Raw genomic sequence first — 16,344 nt, 5'->3', positions numbered from 1 at the left:
CCGTCGCCCCTCTACTAAGCCAGGCCCACTCCGTCGGCCGACAATGGTGACTGGGCTTCCTTCCGGCTTGCTGAGCGGAGGCCGGAAGTGCTGGCTTTAGGGGCTCCGGCGGTAGAGGGGACTTGGTGGCCGCAGCCAGGGCAGCCGGGGGGTCACCGAAGCGCTCCGATTCTCGCGGCTGTGCAGGGTGAGTGGCGCTTGCCGTCCGGCGCGTGAGGCCCACCCCGGGGACGCGTCTCCGCGGGGCGTCTGGGGGCGGGGGGCGGCGGCGGCGGCCCCCGGCGGCCGGAGCAGCGCACCTGGGCAGGTGTCCTGGCGCGTTCCCGGGATGCGAGCCCAGGGGCCAGCTCCCGCATCGAGGCCACGCCCGGAAGTCCCGAGGCGCGAACCTTGTCCCTTTGCCCAAACTTGGAGCTCGGGGAGTAGGACTTAGCTCGCTGGCGCCGCGTCTTCGCGAGCAGCCGGGCCTGTGAAACCCGAGCCCCGCCGCGCTGACTCCTGCACTATGTTTAGTTTCTAACGTAAACTTGCCCGATTCAAGAGAGTTTGCGCAAAATACGAAGCCCAGCGTCCACCCCCCTCACCCCCCCCACATGCTGCAGCTGTTATTGCAGCTGTGTAGCTACGTTTAGTAGGAATAACCAACTCAAATTAGCAATTTTCTCAGCTCAGCATCCACTTCCATAATTAGAACTTTTTTAAAAGTGGTATTTGTCAAAGAAGGATTGATTGAGGGTGTAGATCGCGCACCTTGAGAAAACTCCAAAATACAACACCATGTTCTTTTTGGGTGGAGACTTTGGGTCGGGTCATTTTTCCAGAATATTTCCTTTTATTTATTTATTTTTATTTTTATTTTTATAATATTTCCTTTTAAAGTCGGTGAGTGGGTGTATGAAAGAGTATACCATTTCTTAACAGAACTTTGGAACAGAAGTAGGGGTTCAGTTGAGATTTTAACTTAAATGCAAAATGCTTTATATATCAAAGTGAAGGAAGTGAGTATTTCTTAAAGTTACTACTATTTGTTTACTACTGGAAGACTTTGATAAAACTTTTCCATTTTCAACAGTGAGGCTTGATGTGATGGTCAGTGAGCCCTGACAACTAATTGCCTTTGTCAAGTGCTAAGAACTCTTTGGGTGTGGCAGTCAGAGATCTAATCCTACCTCCAACCGGAAGTTTGCATAGAAAATGAAGACCTAAAAAAAAAAAAAAGAAAAGAAAAAAGAAAATGAAGACTTGGTTCATTTGAAAAGGAAGCACCAACCTGAAAATGTATTTTTAAAAAACTGGCTGGCACCAAAAAATCACATATGCTTAGCTTGAGGATAAAGTACATTGATTAAATGAAACAGGAGATTTGGTACAGATACTACATGCTGTCACACTACGAAGTGTTTTCTTTTTTTCTTTTAAGTAGGCTCCAGGCACAGCGTGGAATCCATGGAGGGGCTTGAACTCAAGACCCTGAAATTGAAACCTGAGCTGAAATCAAGAGTCAGACATTTAACTGACTGAGCCACCCAGGCAACCCCACTAGGAATTGTTTCCTAAGATGGAAGTTTTTCCTTAAAGAATATGTCATATTTCCTATTTACTATCAGTTTGAGTGTCATTTCTGTAGGAAAAAAAAATCTCTAGATTATTTTACATTTATTACCACTTTATAAATGTTAGATTCTAGGGCAGCCCAGGTGGCTCAGCGGTTTAGCGCCTCCTTCAGCCCAGGGCGTGATCCTGGAGACCCTGGATGGAGTCCCACATCAGGCTCCCTGCTTGGAGCCTGCTTCTCCCTCTGCCTATGTCTCTGCCACTCTCTGTCTCTCATGAATAAGTAAATAAATTCTTTTTTAAAAAAATAAATAAGTGTTAGATTCTAGGATTTGTCCTAGAGCAATTTAATGTACTATTAGTATGTATGGATTGATCCTATTTTATAAATGAAACCATAGAATCTAGAGAGGCTGAAAACTCTTCCGGTTACCCTTTGATGTACGGGACAAATCTCTTTAAGGATCTTTATTTTTCTTCTACCAATTAATCTAGTGTAACATCTTCCTTACATGATTTGTAGCCTTCCTTTTGTCATAATCCTGATTTGAGTATCTTCCTATTTGGTCAACTAAAACACACATAAATTCATTGCTACCAACACTTACCTCCCCTGATTTAAAACAAAGTTATATTCCTCTAGATCTGAAAACTGAATCTTCTTGATCACCACTGATGGTGTTTTCGTTCACTTTCTTGTGCACCTGAAATCCTTTCATATTTCACGAACGCTTGCTCTGCATGTTTCCCTGCTCTAAAGTTTTATACAACAAATAATGCCTTCACACCAAGGATCTTTCATTAAGTACTTGAAAAATAGACTCCCGCTCTAACTTAGGATGAGTGAGAGTCCTCATAACTTGAAAATCTTAGATGCCTATATCTTCCCATACTACATAAAGAATATTTATATTGATGCATGAAATATTTTCAATGCTTTTTACCTTAGCTTTCTAAACTTCTATGAGAGTTGTGCATTTGCTGAAGGCTTGTTACATGTGGAGAGTTACAGTCTTACTTGTTTGAGGAAAGTAAAAGTGGGTAACAAACTAGAATCATAGCAAAGAGGACAATGACAGTATCGTAAGTGACCTGTTCTTTGGGATCATAGCACTGTCCCAGATTTGGTTCTGTCTACATCATTTATTCCACCCATACTTTGAGTTTGGTAGGAAAAAGTAAACCACACTTGACTTATTTTAGAACAACTTACTGTGAAGCTGAACTGCCTATTGCTGGAAGGCTCCTGGTCTCTGGTGGGAGATAAACTCATAAACAAAAACACCACCTCCTTGAAAAAGTAAAGGGCTGGGTACTAACTTGCCTAACATTATACTACTAGTTTTTGGTAGAATTAATTACCTTAATTTGTTTGAATTAAGACTAACATCTGAATCTCTTAATTCTAAGGTTATCTTCTAGCTGCTATATGATACAGGGTTTTTCAAGGTCTTCCCCCACCTTCTCTATTTTAGAAACAAAGATCTTTTCTCACCTCACAGTATTTTATAATCATGTACCACCTTTATTTTTCATTATTGTCACACATGTTTTAACTTGAGAATCCTACTTCAGGAATGAAAACTATGACTCATTTCATAAGTTTAACCACTCATTTCTTCATAGTTGCTTCCCCACCTATATGTTAAACTTCTTGAAGATAGAACTCTTGCCTTACTTTTTTTTTTTTTTTAAGATTTTATTTATTCATGAGAGAGGTAGAGACATAGAAAGAGGGTAAAGCAGGCTCCCTGCAAGGAGGTTGATAATGGGGCTCGATCCCAGGACCCCAGGACCACGACCCAAGCTGAAGGCAGTGCTCAACTGCTGAGCCACCCAGGCATCCCACATTTCTTAATTTTTAAGTAGTATTTAACACTAGTGACATTCGATGTAATTAACTGATCATATTAATGATTGATGATTATTGATTGAGTTAAAGAAAAGCTCTATGTAAAAAAAAAGCTCTATGTGAGACCACTGTCAGTGCTGACCAAAAAAAAAAAAAAAACCTTTATAACTTTTACAAACTATTTTACAAGGAATACAGATATAAATAATGCATGATTAAAAGAAGAACTAATGGCAAATACTTTAAAATTCAAATGTATGTATAAAACTTTATAGCTCAAACTGTTTTTAAAAGCTACCTAGAGGACTCCTACCAAATTAATATGAGGTTTTATAGATTTAAAAATGTGTCAACCATTTGACCTATAATTCTCATCAGTTTCTTTGTTCTTAAAATAACTGACATTCCTGCCTCATGAGGGGAAGACAGTGTTGTCAAACAAAACAGAATATTTTTAAAGACATACTTTGGTTTGCAAACACATGCATGCCTAAAATATTAAAGAAAGGTGGACTGGTAAATATGCGCCACTCACTGGGTCTCAGCCACTCACCCCAAGTCCTGGAGTACAGTTAAGAGATGGAGGAATAATATACACTATATCTCTTTGTAGTTTTTAAAAAGACATTGGGGGGGGATTAAAAATTAAAACAATTTTTAAAAATATAAGTACATTTAGGGGACACCTGGGTCGCTCAGGGGTTGAGTGTCTGCCTTTGGCTCGGGTCATGATCCTGGGGTCCTGGGATTAAGTTCCACATGGGGCTTCTCTCGGGGAGCCTGCTTCTCCCTCTGCCTGGGTCTCTGCCTCTCCGTGTCTCTCATGAATAAATAAAATAAAATAAATAAAAGTACACTCAGAATAGAGGGAAAAATTACAGCACTATTTAGGGTTTTTTTTTTTTCCAAGCTCTAGTTTAGGTAATAATGGTATTTACTGCCCCCAAAAGATGTTGCAAAAATGAAAATATGCATTCAAGAATGGTGCAGATAAGTTATGACAGGCAGCCTCACAAATTATGATTAAAGGAAACTTGGAAATTAGGGAGGAGTGTATATCATAACTTGTGTGTTGTGTAGGGTATATCTTACCAACAGCACATTCCAGTGTATCACCAAGTGCTATATTGGATGGCCTGGAATTTGTGACTCTCCTTTGTGGAATTTCCTACTAAAATCTGAGAGCAACTTAGCTTTAAAAAAAATCTGAGGCAGAGCTTTTCTAATTATTTCTATAATTGAATTTAGTCTGGGTGATGTGGTCTAATCAAGAGAAGAATGTAAGAAATAACTTTAAGCTCATAGGAAGCATTGTATCCTAAGGTCACTTTGCAGTGCCTAGATCTAGGTAGTGCTTCATTCTTTGCAGTCCACAGATTTATTTTTAGAGCAAGGGCATAGTGTTTTGCTACATCATAGCTAAATGTTGTTTTCAGAACGTAAGCTTTAAAATTGTTACCCTGGTCAGAGAGTGAAATCAGTAGTGCCTATTTTAGGCCTGCTTGGAAGAATATAACTCAATACAGTGACCTAGTCTTGCTGGTTAGAGATTTTGCAGACTACCATCGCCACTTCAGCTCAGAAGGATGGTACGGTAAAATTTTATTGTCTGATGACTATGGGGTTTTTAACTCCAAACAAATTTTTATATTCTTTTAAAGATTGAGTTTTGAGAGTTAAATTGCCTTTTCATTTTAGGTGTTAAGCATTCTTTTTACTTTTATCTTAAATTTTACAGGGATAAATTTAGATTATTAGAGAGCAAGGTAATTTCTATAGCTCTTAAAATGTTTGCTAAAACTTAAAAAAAAAAACTAAATAACTTTAAGAACTGTTGTCCTATATGATTTTTGTCTATAGAGCACTCAGTCACCTCAAGTGATTTAGCTTGGATCTGTGCAAGAAATTGGTTTGGATAGAGTGGAAGTAAAAAATCAGAGGTGAATTTGTAGTTTTTTATACTCTTCAGTTAGTAGTTCAACAAATATGTTTCTTAAACTACTTTGATTCCAGAAGTGAGGGTATAATAAAAATGGTTAGTTGCAAGTGGAAGAATGCTATTTGATAGTGGAGATTAGGAGATGAAGACCTCCTCATTCCATCAATGAGTCTTCCTTCCTGCTTTCTGTCCACCTTAGAATGAGGACAACTAGTTTAGGCTAGAGCTGCAGGGTAGACTTGTTGAAGATTGAATTAGTATTCCCCAGTACTACCAATAGCACTGAAGTATAGGACAAGTACTATATCCCAGGGTACCTACATTTTTTTTTGTTTCTTGTATTCTTTATATTGTTATTAAACCAGTAGATTTGGTTACCAGTACCTTATCTGGCTATCCAGCAGCATGGGGGGCATCCAATTTTGTTGATACGCTCTGAGCTTTGAATTTATGTTGGTTTTAGTTTGGAATTTGAAGTTAGCGATGGACTGTTGATTAGGTGACACAACTGCTAAGGATGAGTGAACTCAAAGCATGAGTCTGGTTTTTCTCTTTGTAGTTTGGTTTTATAAGTAATAGTTTTGATTAGTTGAATGAGATTTTTTTTTGTCAAGTGATACTACTCTGGTGAGTAGTTTTTAGTTCCATCTCTAAGTAGCTCAGATAAGTTAAGAAGTTTGATTCAATTTACTTTTTTTCCCCCCCTTCCTAATTAGGATTTAACCGCCACCATCTCTAAGTAGCTCAGATAAGTTAAGAAGTTTGATTCAATTTACTTTTTTTTCCCCCTTCCTAATTAGGATTTAACCGCCACCATGTCAAGCAAAAGGGCAAAGACCAAGACCACCAAGAAGCGCCCCCAGCGCGCAACATCCAATGTATTTGCCATGTTTGACCAGTCACAGATTCAGGAGTTCAAAGAGGCCTTCAACATGATTGATCAGAACAGAGATGGTTTCATTGACAAGGAAGATTTGCATGATATGCTTGCCTCCCTAGGTAATGATCAGTTTTAATATTAAAGCTAAATGGAATTTCTGTATTGCCTGTGAAGCCAATCTAATGACGTTATAGTTTACCAAGGTTCAAAGTCTGAACAGTGTTTCCCAAAGTTTCTTTGGACCACCTGCAAATTTCCGGCCAGGTCTTACAATTGGGCTAAGGGCCAGCATATTATATGTGTGTGTGTGTGTGCTGTAAACAGTGATATTGATTATGAGAGCAGTAGTATGCCTCCTTACATTCCAGGGGAATAGCATACAATCTCTAGACTCTTAATACAGGCCTTATTCATTGAGAAGACTTTTTCCTGAATAGTTTTGCTATTGCGAATACAAATAGCAAACTGTATAAATGATAATTTCTCTTGTCAAAATGTTTACTGTGATGAATACTTTGTGCATTTTGTGATGTAATCAAACTTATGACTCTCCTTTTTTTTTTTTTTTTTTTTTTTAAGGGAAAAATCCAACTGATGAGTATCTGGATGCCATGATGAATGAGGCTCCTGGGCCCATAAATTTTACCATGTTTCTCACGATGTTTGGTGAAAAGTTAAATGGCACAGATCCGGAAGATGTCATCAGAAATGCTTTTGCTTGCTTTGATGAAGAAGCAACTGGTAAGTCTGAGGTAACCTTTAATTACCAAGTGATTTAATTTTTAGTTGGGGTAACTAAACATATAATAACTTAAAATATGATGACATAACACCCTCAGGTTTATACCATACCTGTTTTTTTGGACAGGCTTTTCCTGTGGCATGTTAATCATTCATTTTACTGCCTCTTCCCTTAAATATTTGATTTACAATTTAATAGGCGTATTTGGAACTTCTCGAGGAAACTTCTGTTACCCTTTTACTAGAATAGCTCTATGAGGGTTAGGTTCTCAGTCATTATGTTGAATGAATAACTTTTACCAGAGCAATCTTGTATGAAGTATGTGAATGTGATCCCATTACAGTCCTGTATTTGTTTATCAGGTACCTCTCAGCACTTAGATTGTTTAAACCTTTTGCTCTAGAATCAGGCTCCCTGATTTCATATGCCTGTTCTGTGTGACAGCTGTGCGATTTTGGGCAAGTTACTTAACTTCTCTAAGCCTCTGTTTTTGTACTTAGAAAGTGGGCAATAATATTACCTACCTCATAGGGTACTTGTGAGGATTAAATGAGGAAGTGAGATAATTTATTTAAAGTGCTTAGCATACTGCTGGCATAGAGTTAACTCTCAAAAAAACAAAACAAAACAAAACAAAACAAAAAAACCATAAGTTAACTATAGAAATGCTTGAACAGGAGCAGCCCTGGTGGCTTAGTGGTTTAGTGCCACCTTTGGCCTGGGGTGTGATCCTGGAGACCCAGGATTGGGTCCCACGTCGGGCTCCCTGCATGGGGCCTACTTCTCCCTCTGCCCGTGTCTCTGTATCTCTCATGAATAAATAAATAAAATCTTTAAAAAATAAAAAAAAAAGAAAGAAATGCTTGAACCTTTGGCAAGGGACAGACACATAAAGGAATAACACACATGGCACGTTTTTTGAGAAGGAAGGCCCACGCTTTAGTTACATATTACTTGAACTACTTTATTTTACCTTAGAGAGGGAAAGGGAGAATCTCAAGCAGGCTCCATACCCAGTGCAGAGCCAGCTACAGGGCCAGTCCCATAACCCCGATATCATGATTTGAGCCAAAATCAAGTGTTGGACGCTTAACCAACTGAGTCACCCAGGTGCCCCTACTTGAACTATTTTAAATAGTCCAAGCACAGGCTGCTATTGGAGACATAGTCTCCATACACAGTATGGCCTTATTAGGCCTCTTTAGGTATACCATCCTTGACTCTTGTATCCTCTTTCTAACCTCCTTCCAAGCTCTTCTATACATTGTTGTCCTAATTTACCTCCACCATTGCTGCTCTGTGCCTTCCTTATCATATTACCTTGTCTTCTTTAAAACTGCAATTTTTAACAGTTTTACCTGGAAGAGATATGGGGTATGGGGAGGGAAAGGCAGAGGAAGTTTACTCTTTGTTCCCTCCTAATGGCACTTCTGTATTGATTAAGCTTTTTTTTACTGTGACCGTTATTTCTTTTCTTAGTGGAAGGGAATAAAGCCATAAAAGAGTAAAATGTCTTATCCATCCTTCAAGCTCATCTCAATGATCACATTCTTTATAGAGCCTTACCTGTGTTTTTATACTATTTTCTCCTGGTCCCAGGAAAACTTGAAGCCTCTCCTTTCTTTCCACATCTAAGTATTTTATTCTCTCTCTCCTGGCACATACTCTTTTGACCTTCTATTTTAGTTATGTACTTATTGCCAATCATCACAGTCTCCTCACATGCAGAGCAATGGTTCTGTGTCTTCAACAGCATTATGTTCTCATCTTTGTTACCCCTTTTAGCACCTACCACAACTCCTTGCACATAGTCAATAATAGGTTCATGTGATGGTTGAATGACTTGGCTGGAGATAAGGATTTATTTCTACAAGATAGAAGTCTGACATTTGAGATTGTTAGACAGAGAGGCAGAGACACAGGCAGAGGGAGAAGCAGGCTCAATGGAGGGAGCCCGATGCGAGACTCTGTTCTGGGACTCCAGGATCACGCCCTGAACCAAAGACAGATCCTCAAGTGCTGAGCCACCCAGGCGTCCTCAGAAACATTTTTATTTTTTTTTATTTTTATTTTTTAAAAAATATATATTTTATTTATTCATGAGAGACCCAGAGAGAGAGAAAGAGAGGCAGAGACACAGGCAGAGGGAGAAGCAGGCTCCATGCAGGGAGCCCGATGCGGGACTCGATCCCAGAACCTTGGGGTCACGACCTGAGCCAAAGGCAGCCGCTCAACCGCTGAGCCACCCAGGCGTCCCTGAGAAACATTTTTTTTTTCCTGAGAAACATTTTTAAATGTAGAATTGAATTAGCAAAAACCCTGTTAGGTCTAGACTTTCTTTTGTGAACTGACCTTACACTTTAAACTCATTTTAGAGGAAATATATTGTCAATATTTTAGCTTAATTTCACTTACAAGAAAATTGTCAGATTTTTCTTTTTATTTTATGAATTTCAAAATCCCTGCATGGTCATTTATTAACTTTGTGTTAGTACACAAAGTTAGTGGTTCTCAATTGATGTGAATTACTTGGGGAGCCTTTTAAAAATATCAAAGCCATGGGGTGCCTGGCTGGAAAACGTGCGACTCTTGACCTCAGGGTCACGAGTTTGAGCCCATGTTGGGTGTAGAGATTACTTGAAAATAAATTCTTGAAAAAAAAAAACATCAATGCTGGATAAGAAATCAAAGGTGGCATCCGAGCTTTTTTTTAAGCTCCCTGAGTGATTTTGATTTATGATCAGATTTTTTTTTTTTGTATGATCAGATTTTATGAGAAACTTGATACCAAAAAAAAATTTTAAAAATTAAAAAATAAAAAGAAACTTGATATCACATATGCAGAGTCGAAAGCAGACTTTTTGAGTCACCATTCCATATCCCCAATTCCTCACCTGGTGTCTGCGACAGTTAATGCTCAAGTATATAATCGGTGTTTTTGCATACCCAGAGCCTATTTATATTTGTTATAAAATTTAAATTAGACTTGCAAAAAGGGAAAAATTTAAAATCTCATTGTACATTAAAAACAAAAACCCTAAAAACCAAAGTCAGATAAAGTGAAATACCTGAAGTAATATAACTTGTTAAAATGACCTCAGAGCACCTGGTTGGCTGAGTTGGTAGAGCATGTGACTCTTGATCTCAGGGTGTGAGTTCAACCCCACTTTGGGTGTGTAGAGATTACTTAGAATACTGAAAACAAAATACAAAAAAACTGGGCCTTAAGACTATAGTATTCTCTCCACTTAAGCACTTTATTGATGTTTATGTTGTGGTATTTCAGTGTTACTTGCTTATAGAATAAGTGTGACCAGGGATGCCCCACATTGGCCCTAGAGCTTATTTAAAACAATTTTTAAAAAAGACTAAATGTAACCACTCATGCTACTTTAAGGAACCATAAGGCTTAGCTTCCTTAATCATACTTTATTGTTGTTTAGGTATAGGTTTAGGCCCTATTATGAAGACTTGTGGAGGGAAGTTGATAGAGCAGAGCAGGATGATAGAGCTAAGCAGCTGTCTGCTGAGGCTGGATCAAGCATGTAGAGAGCCCATATTTCCTGTATTTGCATATTTATAGTTCTTAACGTAGAGAACTGTATGCTTGGTCAAGTGTAGATGTTCCTTGTAATTATTCCTCAGAGTAGTGTGTATTCTGATCCCCAGTTCTTTATTCCTTAGGCACCATCCAGGAAGATTACCTGAGAGAGCTGCTGACAACCATGGGAGACCGGTTTACAGATGAGGAGGTGGATGAGCTGTACAGGGAAGCACCTATCGACAAGAAGGGGAATTTCAATTACATTGAGTTCACGCGCATCCTTAAACACGGAGCAAAAGACAAAGATGACTGAAAAGACCTTCAAATTCCAGCCAAACGTTCCTTGTTGCCACTTTGGGTATTTCTGAGACTTTCTCTTAGAGTCTGTTGCATGCCCTTAGCTTTGCAGCTTTTGCCTTTCTTGTTGTATTTATTCTCAGCCATTTGGGGCACATGCATCTCTATAATCAGACTGGAAATGGGATTTTTTATGATTTTTCAGAATAGAAAATAGGGCAATTTAACTTACCAGCCCCCCTCCCCAAAATAACCGCAGTCTACACAGAGTCAGTATATTTTTTCAGAGAAAGTTATTCACTCAATTTTTTCTGAACCATAATTAAACTTTATGATAAAAACTTACTTGTACTTGTTTAAACTTCTTATTTACCAAAATGAGCTTTTGTTAGTTGCATCTTCCGAAGAAAGGTAGATGAGGGACGCCTGGGTGGTTCAGTGGTTGGGTGCCTGCCTTTGGCTCAGGGTGTGATCCTGGATGCCCAGGTTCAAGTCCTGCATTGGGCTCCTTATATGGAGCCTCCTTCTCCCTCTGCCTGTGTCTCTGCCCCTCTGTCTTTGTGTCTCTCATGAATAAATAAGTAAAATATTAAAAAAAAAAAAAAAAGGGTAGATGAGACACATCCTAGCAAAATATGTGTGGTGGTTACACCACTCCCTTACTCCTTCCAGTTTCCCTAACAATCCTTTCTCTACCATATATTCCTCCCCCTTCCAAAGAAATCCACTTTTAACTGCCTTAATCGGGTTTCCTGCACTTTGTCTTTCACTTTTAAAAATAATTCTCTATAGAATTTGCATGGACATGATAGTTTTGGTAGCTTTAAATCCTTAAGTTTAACATATCTGGCAACATCCTTCATCTATCCTAAGCTTGTGTGCATTACTTTATGTCATTTAAAATTAGAGCAGGCCACTGAGTGTAATTTTAATTTGTCCTAATTTTTTAAAACTATTTTAGCCCCAAAAGGTTCTATGAAATGCTTTTTACCAAAAAGACTTTTTTGTATTGTATTGCGAAATGCTGGAAGTACAATCCAGTATTTTTTTATTGAATGTAATTTCTTTTTAAATACAACAGTCCCTCTTGAAATACCATGTTTGTTTACGCAGAGATTCACCATGAGTCCATGTATGAATTTTGGACATTCCTGACTTGCCCACAATCAAAACAGCTGAAGCTACATGCCTGGGAAAGTGAGATCATTATTTCAATCCTAAAAATAACTTCTGCTATTTGCAGAAATGCAGGACTGTTTCAGAGTTAATCAGGAAGTGGTAGAGTTTCATTTGCTTTTAGGCTTCAAAAATTTTTCAAATGTTCATGAATTTAAAAAAGACCTTGAAACGCTGGGAGAAAAGGTTGGTTGAAGAGAGTTGATGGCCTACAAAGATGAGTAATTGACAATTACTCTAATAACTTTATGTTTTATGCTATTATTAACAAGACTATCCTTGAACAAAACCATTACCTCATTCAATAAACAATTACTGAATGCCTTCAAGGCAGCAGACCTTTGCACTCAACAGGATAGCTGAGCTAGATCCTTTAATTGTGGTGCAGCCAGCTTTACAGAGCAGAAGTAGAAAGACTAGAAACAAGACTGCTTCTGCCCCCTTCAAGATTAGAATCTTAGCACCTCCCTAACTCTGCCCTTTATGTGTTTTTGAATTTCATTCAGTGGGTTAAGCAAAATACTTGTCCAAGGCTCTTAGCCATGATGCCTAAAACCTGGTTTGTTGAATTTCCATTTCTACTGGAAACATGGTCACTGCTGTTTTTAACAAATTTTCAAATAACATTGTTTCCACTATAGAAACAAAGTGGTCTCATCTACTAAAATGAGCTCTTGCAGTATCCCCATTTTCAAATAACTGTTCAAAGAATCAGCTTCCATTAGGAAGTGAGTGGTCTCCCATGAATGAAATGTCTCCTAATATGGAACTAGCATTCTCCACATAGTAACTAGGTTTTATTTAAGCAAAGACGATTGCCAATAAAAAGCTAAAGCATTTACTCCCAGCAGTGGATTTGACTGAAAAACCAGTCTCCATGCAGAAGGTCCTATATTTCAGAAGTTCTCATGAAACCAGCATATGCGCATCCTTATCCATCTGCTATGATTATTATATGATCATTGGACTCCAGGGCCCAAATTTTACGCAATCAAGGAGCCTATGACTCAAGAGCAGAAATTGTTGAGTGCTACTGAGAAAAAAAGGAAAACCAAACTATATGAGATTAGAAAAATCATATTCTGAAAAGGAAAGGCAACCATTTCCTCTAAAATATGAATAGAGAAAGGACAAGAAGTAGAATACCTGGATTTAGGGACATGGAGAAAAGTTAGAAGAAAAATCAGATAGAAGACTATAAAAAGGCTTGAAGAAGTGGAGCCACAATCAGTATTGTAGAAATCAAGTGAATAGTTTCGAGAATGAGGAGGTTAGTCAGTAGTATTAAATTGCAGAAAAGCTGAGTAAAGTTGAAATGGGGCCACTAGATTTGACACATCATTGGTCACCTTTGCTAGATCTATTAGATAGAGGTTTTTTTTTTTTTTTTTTTTAAGATTTTGAGAGAGCAAGAGAGAGAGAGCGCACAAGTAGGGGAGGGGCTGAGGGAGAAGCAGGTTCCTGCCAAGGAGGGGTCTTAAAGGATCTTGATGTGGGGCTGGATCCCAGGACCCTGAAATCATGACCTGAGCTGAAGGTAGATGCTTAACTGACTGAGCGACCCAGGTACCCCAAGGTAGAGTTTTGAACACAGGATCCAAATGGTGGACAGTGCCCAGGTTTAGGGATCAAGCCAATCTGCATTTTAATCCCATTTTTGCTACATAGCTTCATAGCCTTAAGTATGTTATTTAAATTCCCTGGACCTCTATTCATTTTTAAAATGGAAGTAATGATATTGGTTCATCATAGGAATATAATCTGTTAATACACAAAGCAGCACTTTTTTGTGACTAAGAGCAGTAAGGGATTTAGAGCCAGACTTGATTTAGTGAATTCCGCTACTTGGCTTTGTATCCTTGGGCAGGTCACTCTTAAGTGTCCATTTCACTACCTATATAACAGGGATGATAACCTCCAAGTTGTATTGTGAAAATCAGAGACACTAAAGCTAAATGGTCTGGCACACAGTAGGTATTCAAAAAGTTACTGCTCTGTTTACCAGTGAGGGGTCTGAAGTTGGCAATGAAGAGAAGCTTGAAGGGAAGGTAGGATCAAAGGGCTCAGATTCAGAGATTCAAGCCTGTTTGTAGACAGAGAGAAAAAAGACTAGAGGAAACAATCAGTGACACAAAATGAATCATGTCCAGGAGATAGGAAGGGATAGAACCTAGATCACATGTTGTAGGATTATCCTATTATCCTGGAGAAATAAAAATGGATACTGTTCCCTCTGAAAAGAGGGAAGGGTGGGTGATAGGAGTTAAATGGTAGTTGGAAATAAAAGGCTGAGGTTAAGAGAAAGGTCCATAGTTGTTTGATAGTAAATTAGCTCAAACTAGAATTTTATTATATTAGTGCTCACTTTGGCAGCACATACACTAGAATTGTATTATACTAAAGGGTTAATACGGATTGAATGAGAGTACATTAAAAAGTCTTACCAGTTTCCTGGTACCAGCTACATGCTGAAATAATTTAGATTTCTAGAGTAGATCCAATATGTAGACCTGTTTGTATCTTCCTAGGTCTTCCTTAAGTGTACAATTTATTTCCCTGAAACTTGATTTTTTATTATCCTTGAAGGCATTACCAGAACTAATCCCACATGGAAGGCCCAGTTTTCCCAATGCTGCTTCTCCCATTTCCACTTGCTCTTGAATGTCCAAGTACCTGTATCCTTTTACCCTAGATTCTGTCTCCCTACTCAGGTAGTGTCCTAATGTCCTAAAATGTATTTTATAGTTGTAATGAATATACAACTTGTTTTTTAGTTTAATGTATCTCAACTTACCTTTCATGTTTTGATATAGTCACCATTTTTATTTTTAGCCATTCTTTTTAATGACCACAATTGTCTTTGACATGGATATGCCCTAGCCATTACCCAAGTGGTAGATATTTAGATGTTGGGCTTTTCATTAATAAATATGTTTTTCTTTTGAATCTAGAGAACAATATACCTTAGAATTCATTATTTTTTATAACAGGGCTCTCCTCTATGGTGACAGAAATGCTCTCTCTGCTTTGCAATAAGGACACTAGCCACATGTGGCTATTGAGCACTTAATGTTTCTAATATAAGCGAGGAGCTGAGTTTTTAATTAAAATTTAAATAGCCACATGTGGTCAATGACTGTTGTATTGGAAAGCAGTTCCATAAACAAATACGGAGATCAAAATCAAGGTACAGTCTGGGTCCCTCAGCTATGATCTTAATTAAGGTGGCCAAGGTGATGGCTTATGGGATGATAATAGATCTCTTGAAGAACTCTATGACATAGACCGAAGGAAGTCAAAATCTTCTGATTTTGAGTGGAAAATTACACTTTTGGACCAAAGAGCACACTGCAGCCAAGGGAAAGAGTAAATATTTTAGAATGGTGTGACTTGTCAGAAATTGCTTTTCAAATTATGAGAAGATGCATTCCCTAATGATCCAGACCCTGGACAGTGTTTCCCAGATGAGGACCCCGGCGTCAGCATTCCCAGGGTGCTTATTAGAAATGCAAACTAACGGGGATCCCTGGGTGGCACAGTGGTTTAGCACCTGCCTTTGGCCCAGGACACGATCCTGGAGACCCGGGATCGAACCCCGCGTCGGGCTCCCGGTGCAGGGAGCCTGCTTCTCCCTCCGCCTGTGTCTCTGCCTCTCCCTCTCTCTCTCTCCGTCATGAATAAATAAAAATTAAAAAAAAAAAAAAAAGAAATGCAAACTAACGCCCCACCATGGAGGTACCGAATCTTGAGTGTGTGGGGCTCAAGAATCTTTTACAAAGCCCTCCAGGTTTTGCTTACAGGTGCTGCTGTAGAACTGGTAGAGTGCTGAACACGTGGTTCCTACTATCTAGGAATTTCTGATCAAAGATTTCTAGGATTAAAAAAAAAAAAAAAGATTTCTAGGATATAAAGGCATTTTTATTCCTCTTCCCCAGCATCTGTCACACTTTCAGGCAGGCACTCACAAGTGCTTGATAAAGGTTTGGTATTAGGATGACTTATCTATCCTCCATTACCCAGAAATAGTGCTATTCCTCTATATTATTCCAGATGAGGAAACCGAAGGGTATAGGCAACAATCTCTAAAACAAAACCCAGATCATGTAACATCGTGGCTTCCTGCTTCGACGAAGAGCATTTTATTTTAAGATTTATTTATTCATGAGACACACACACACACACACACACACACACACACACACACAGACACAGGCAGAGGGAGAAGCAGGCTCCATGCAGGGAGCCCGACGCGGGACTCGATCCCAGGACTCCAGGATCAGGCCTGGGCCGAAGGCGGCGCTAAACCGCTGCGCCCCTCCCCCCGGCCCCCCCGCCCCGCCCCGCCCCGAAGGGCATTTTA

At 39.1% G+C, this 16,344-nt stretch overlaps 1 protein-coding gene across 2 annotated transcripts; it reads left to right on the top strand.

Moving 5' to 3' along the window:
• LOC144315506 (myosin regulatory light polypeptide 9) lies at nucleotides 1-11,153 on the top strand. 2 transcript variants are annotated; one of them, XM_077900176.1, is made up of 4 exons: nucleotides 1-187; nucleotides 6,146-6,344; nucleotides 6,805-6,966; nucleotides 10,652-11,153. In XM_077900176.1, exons 2-4 carry the CDS (start codon nucleotides 6,161-6,163, stop codon nucleotides 10,822-10,824), a joined length of 519 nt encoding a protein of 172 aa, XP_077756302.1. In that variant the 5' UTR covers nucleotides 1-187; nucleotides 6,146-6,160; the 3' UTR covers nucleotides 10,825-11,153. The 2 variants fall into 2 exon arrangements, with proteins under 2 accessions (XP_077756302.1, XP_077756301.1); XM_077900175.1 differs by lacking the exon at nucleotides 1-187 and adding an exon at nucleotides 4,859-4,995.
• Nucleotides 11,154-16,344: the final 5,191 nt, after the last annotated feature.

This window comes from Canis aureus, chromosome 6 (genome assembly GCF_053574225.1).
Source record: "Canis aureus isolate CA01 chromosome 6, VMU_Caureus_v.1.0, whole genome shotgun sequence".
Lineage (NCBI taxonomy): Eukaryota > Metazoa > Chordata > Mammalia > Carnivora > Canidae > Canis > Canis aureus.
The sequence above is the reverse complement of the archived record's forward strand: the minus strand, read 5'-3'. Positions and strand labels throughout refer to the sequence as shown.

Excerpts from the sequence above, each read along its gene's own strand:
- LOC144315506 (XM_077900175.1), top strand. Across the intron at positions 6,345-6,804 it reads TGATATGCTTGCCTCCCTAG|GGAAAAATCCAACTGATGAG; the intron begins GTAATGATCAGT and ends TTTTTTTTTAAG. Across the intron at positions 6,967-10,651 it reads CTTTGATGAAGAAGCAACTG|GCACCATCCAGGAAGATTAC; the intron begins GTAAGTCTGAGG and ends TTTATTCCTTAG.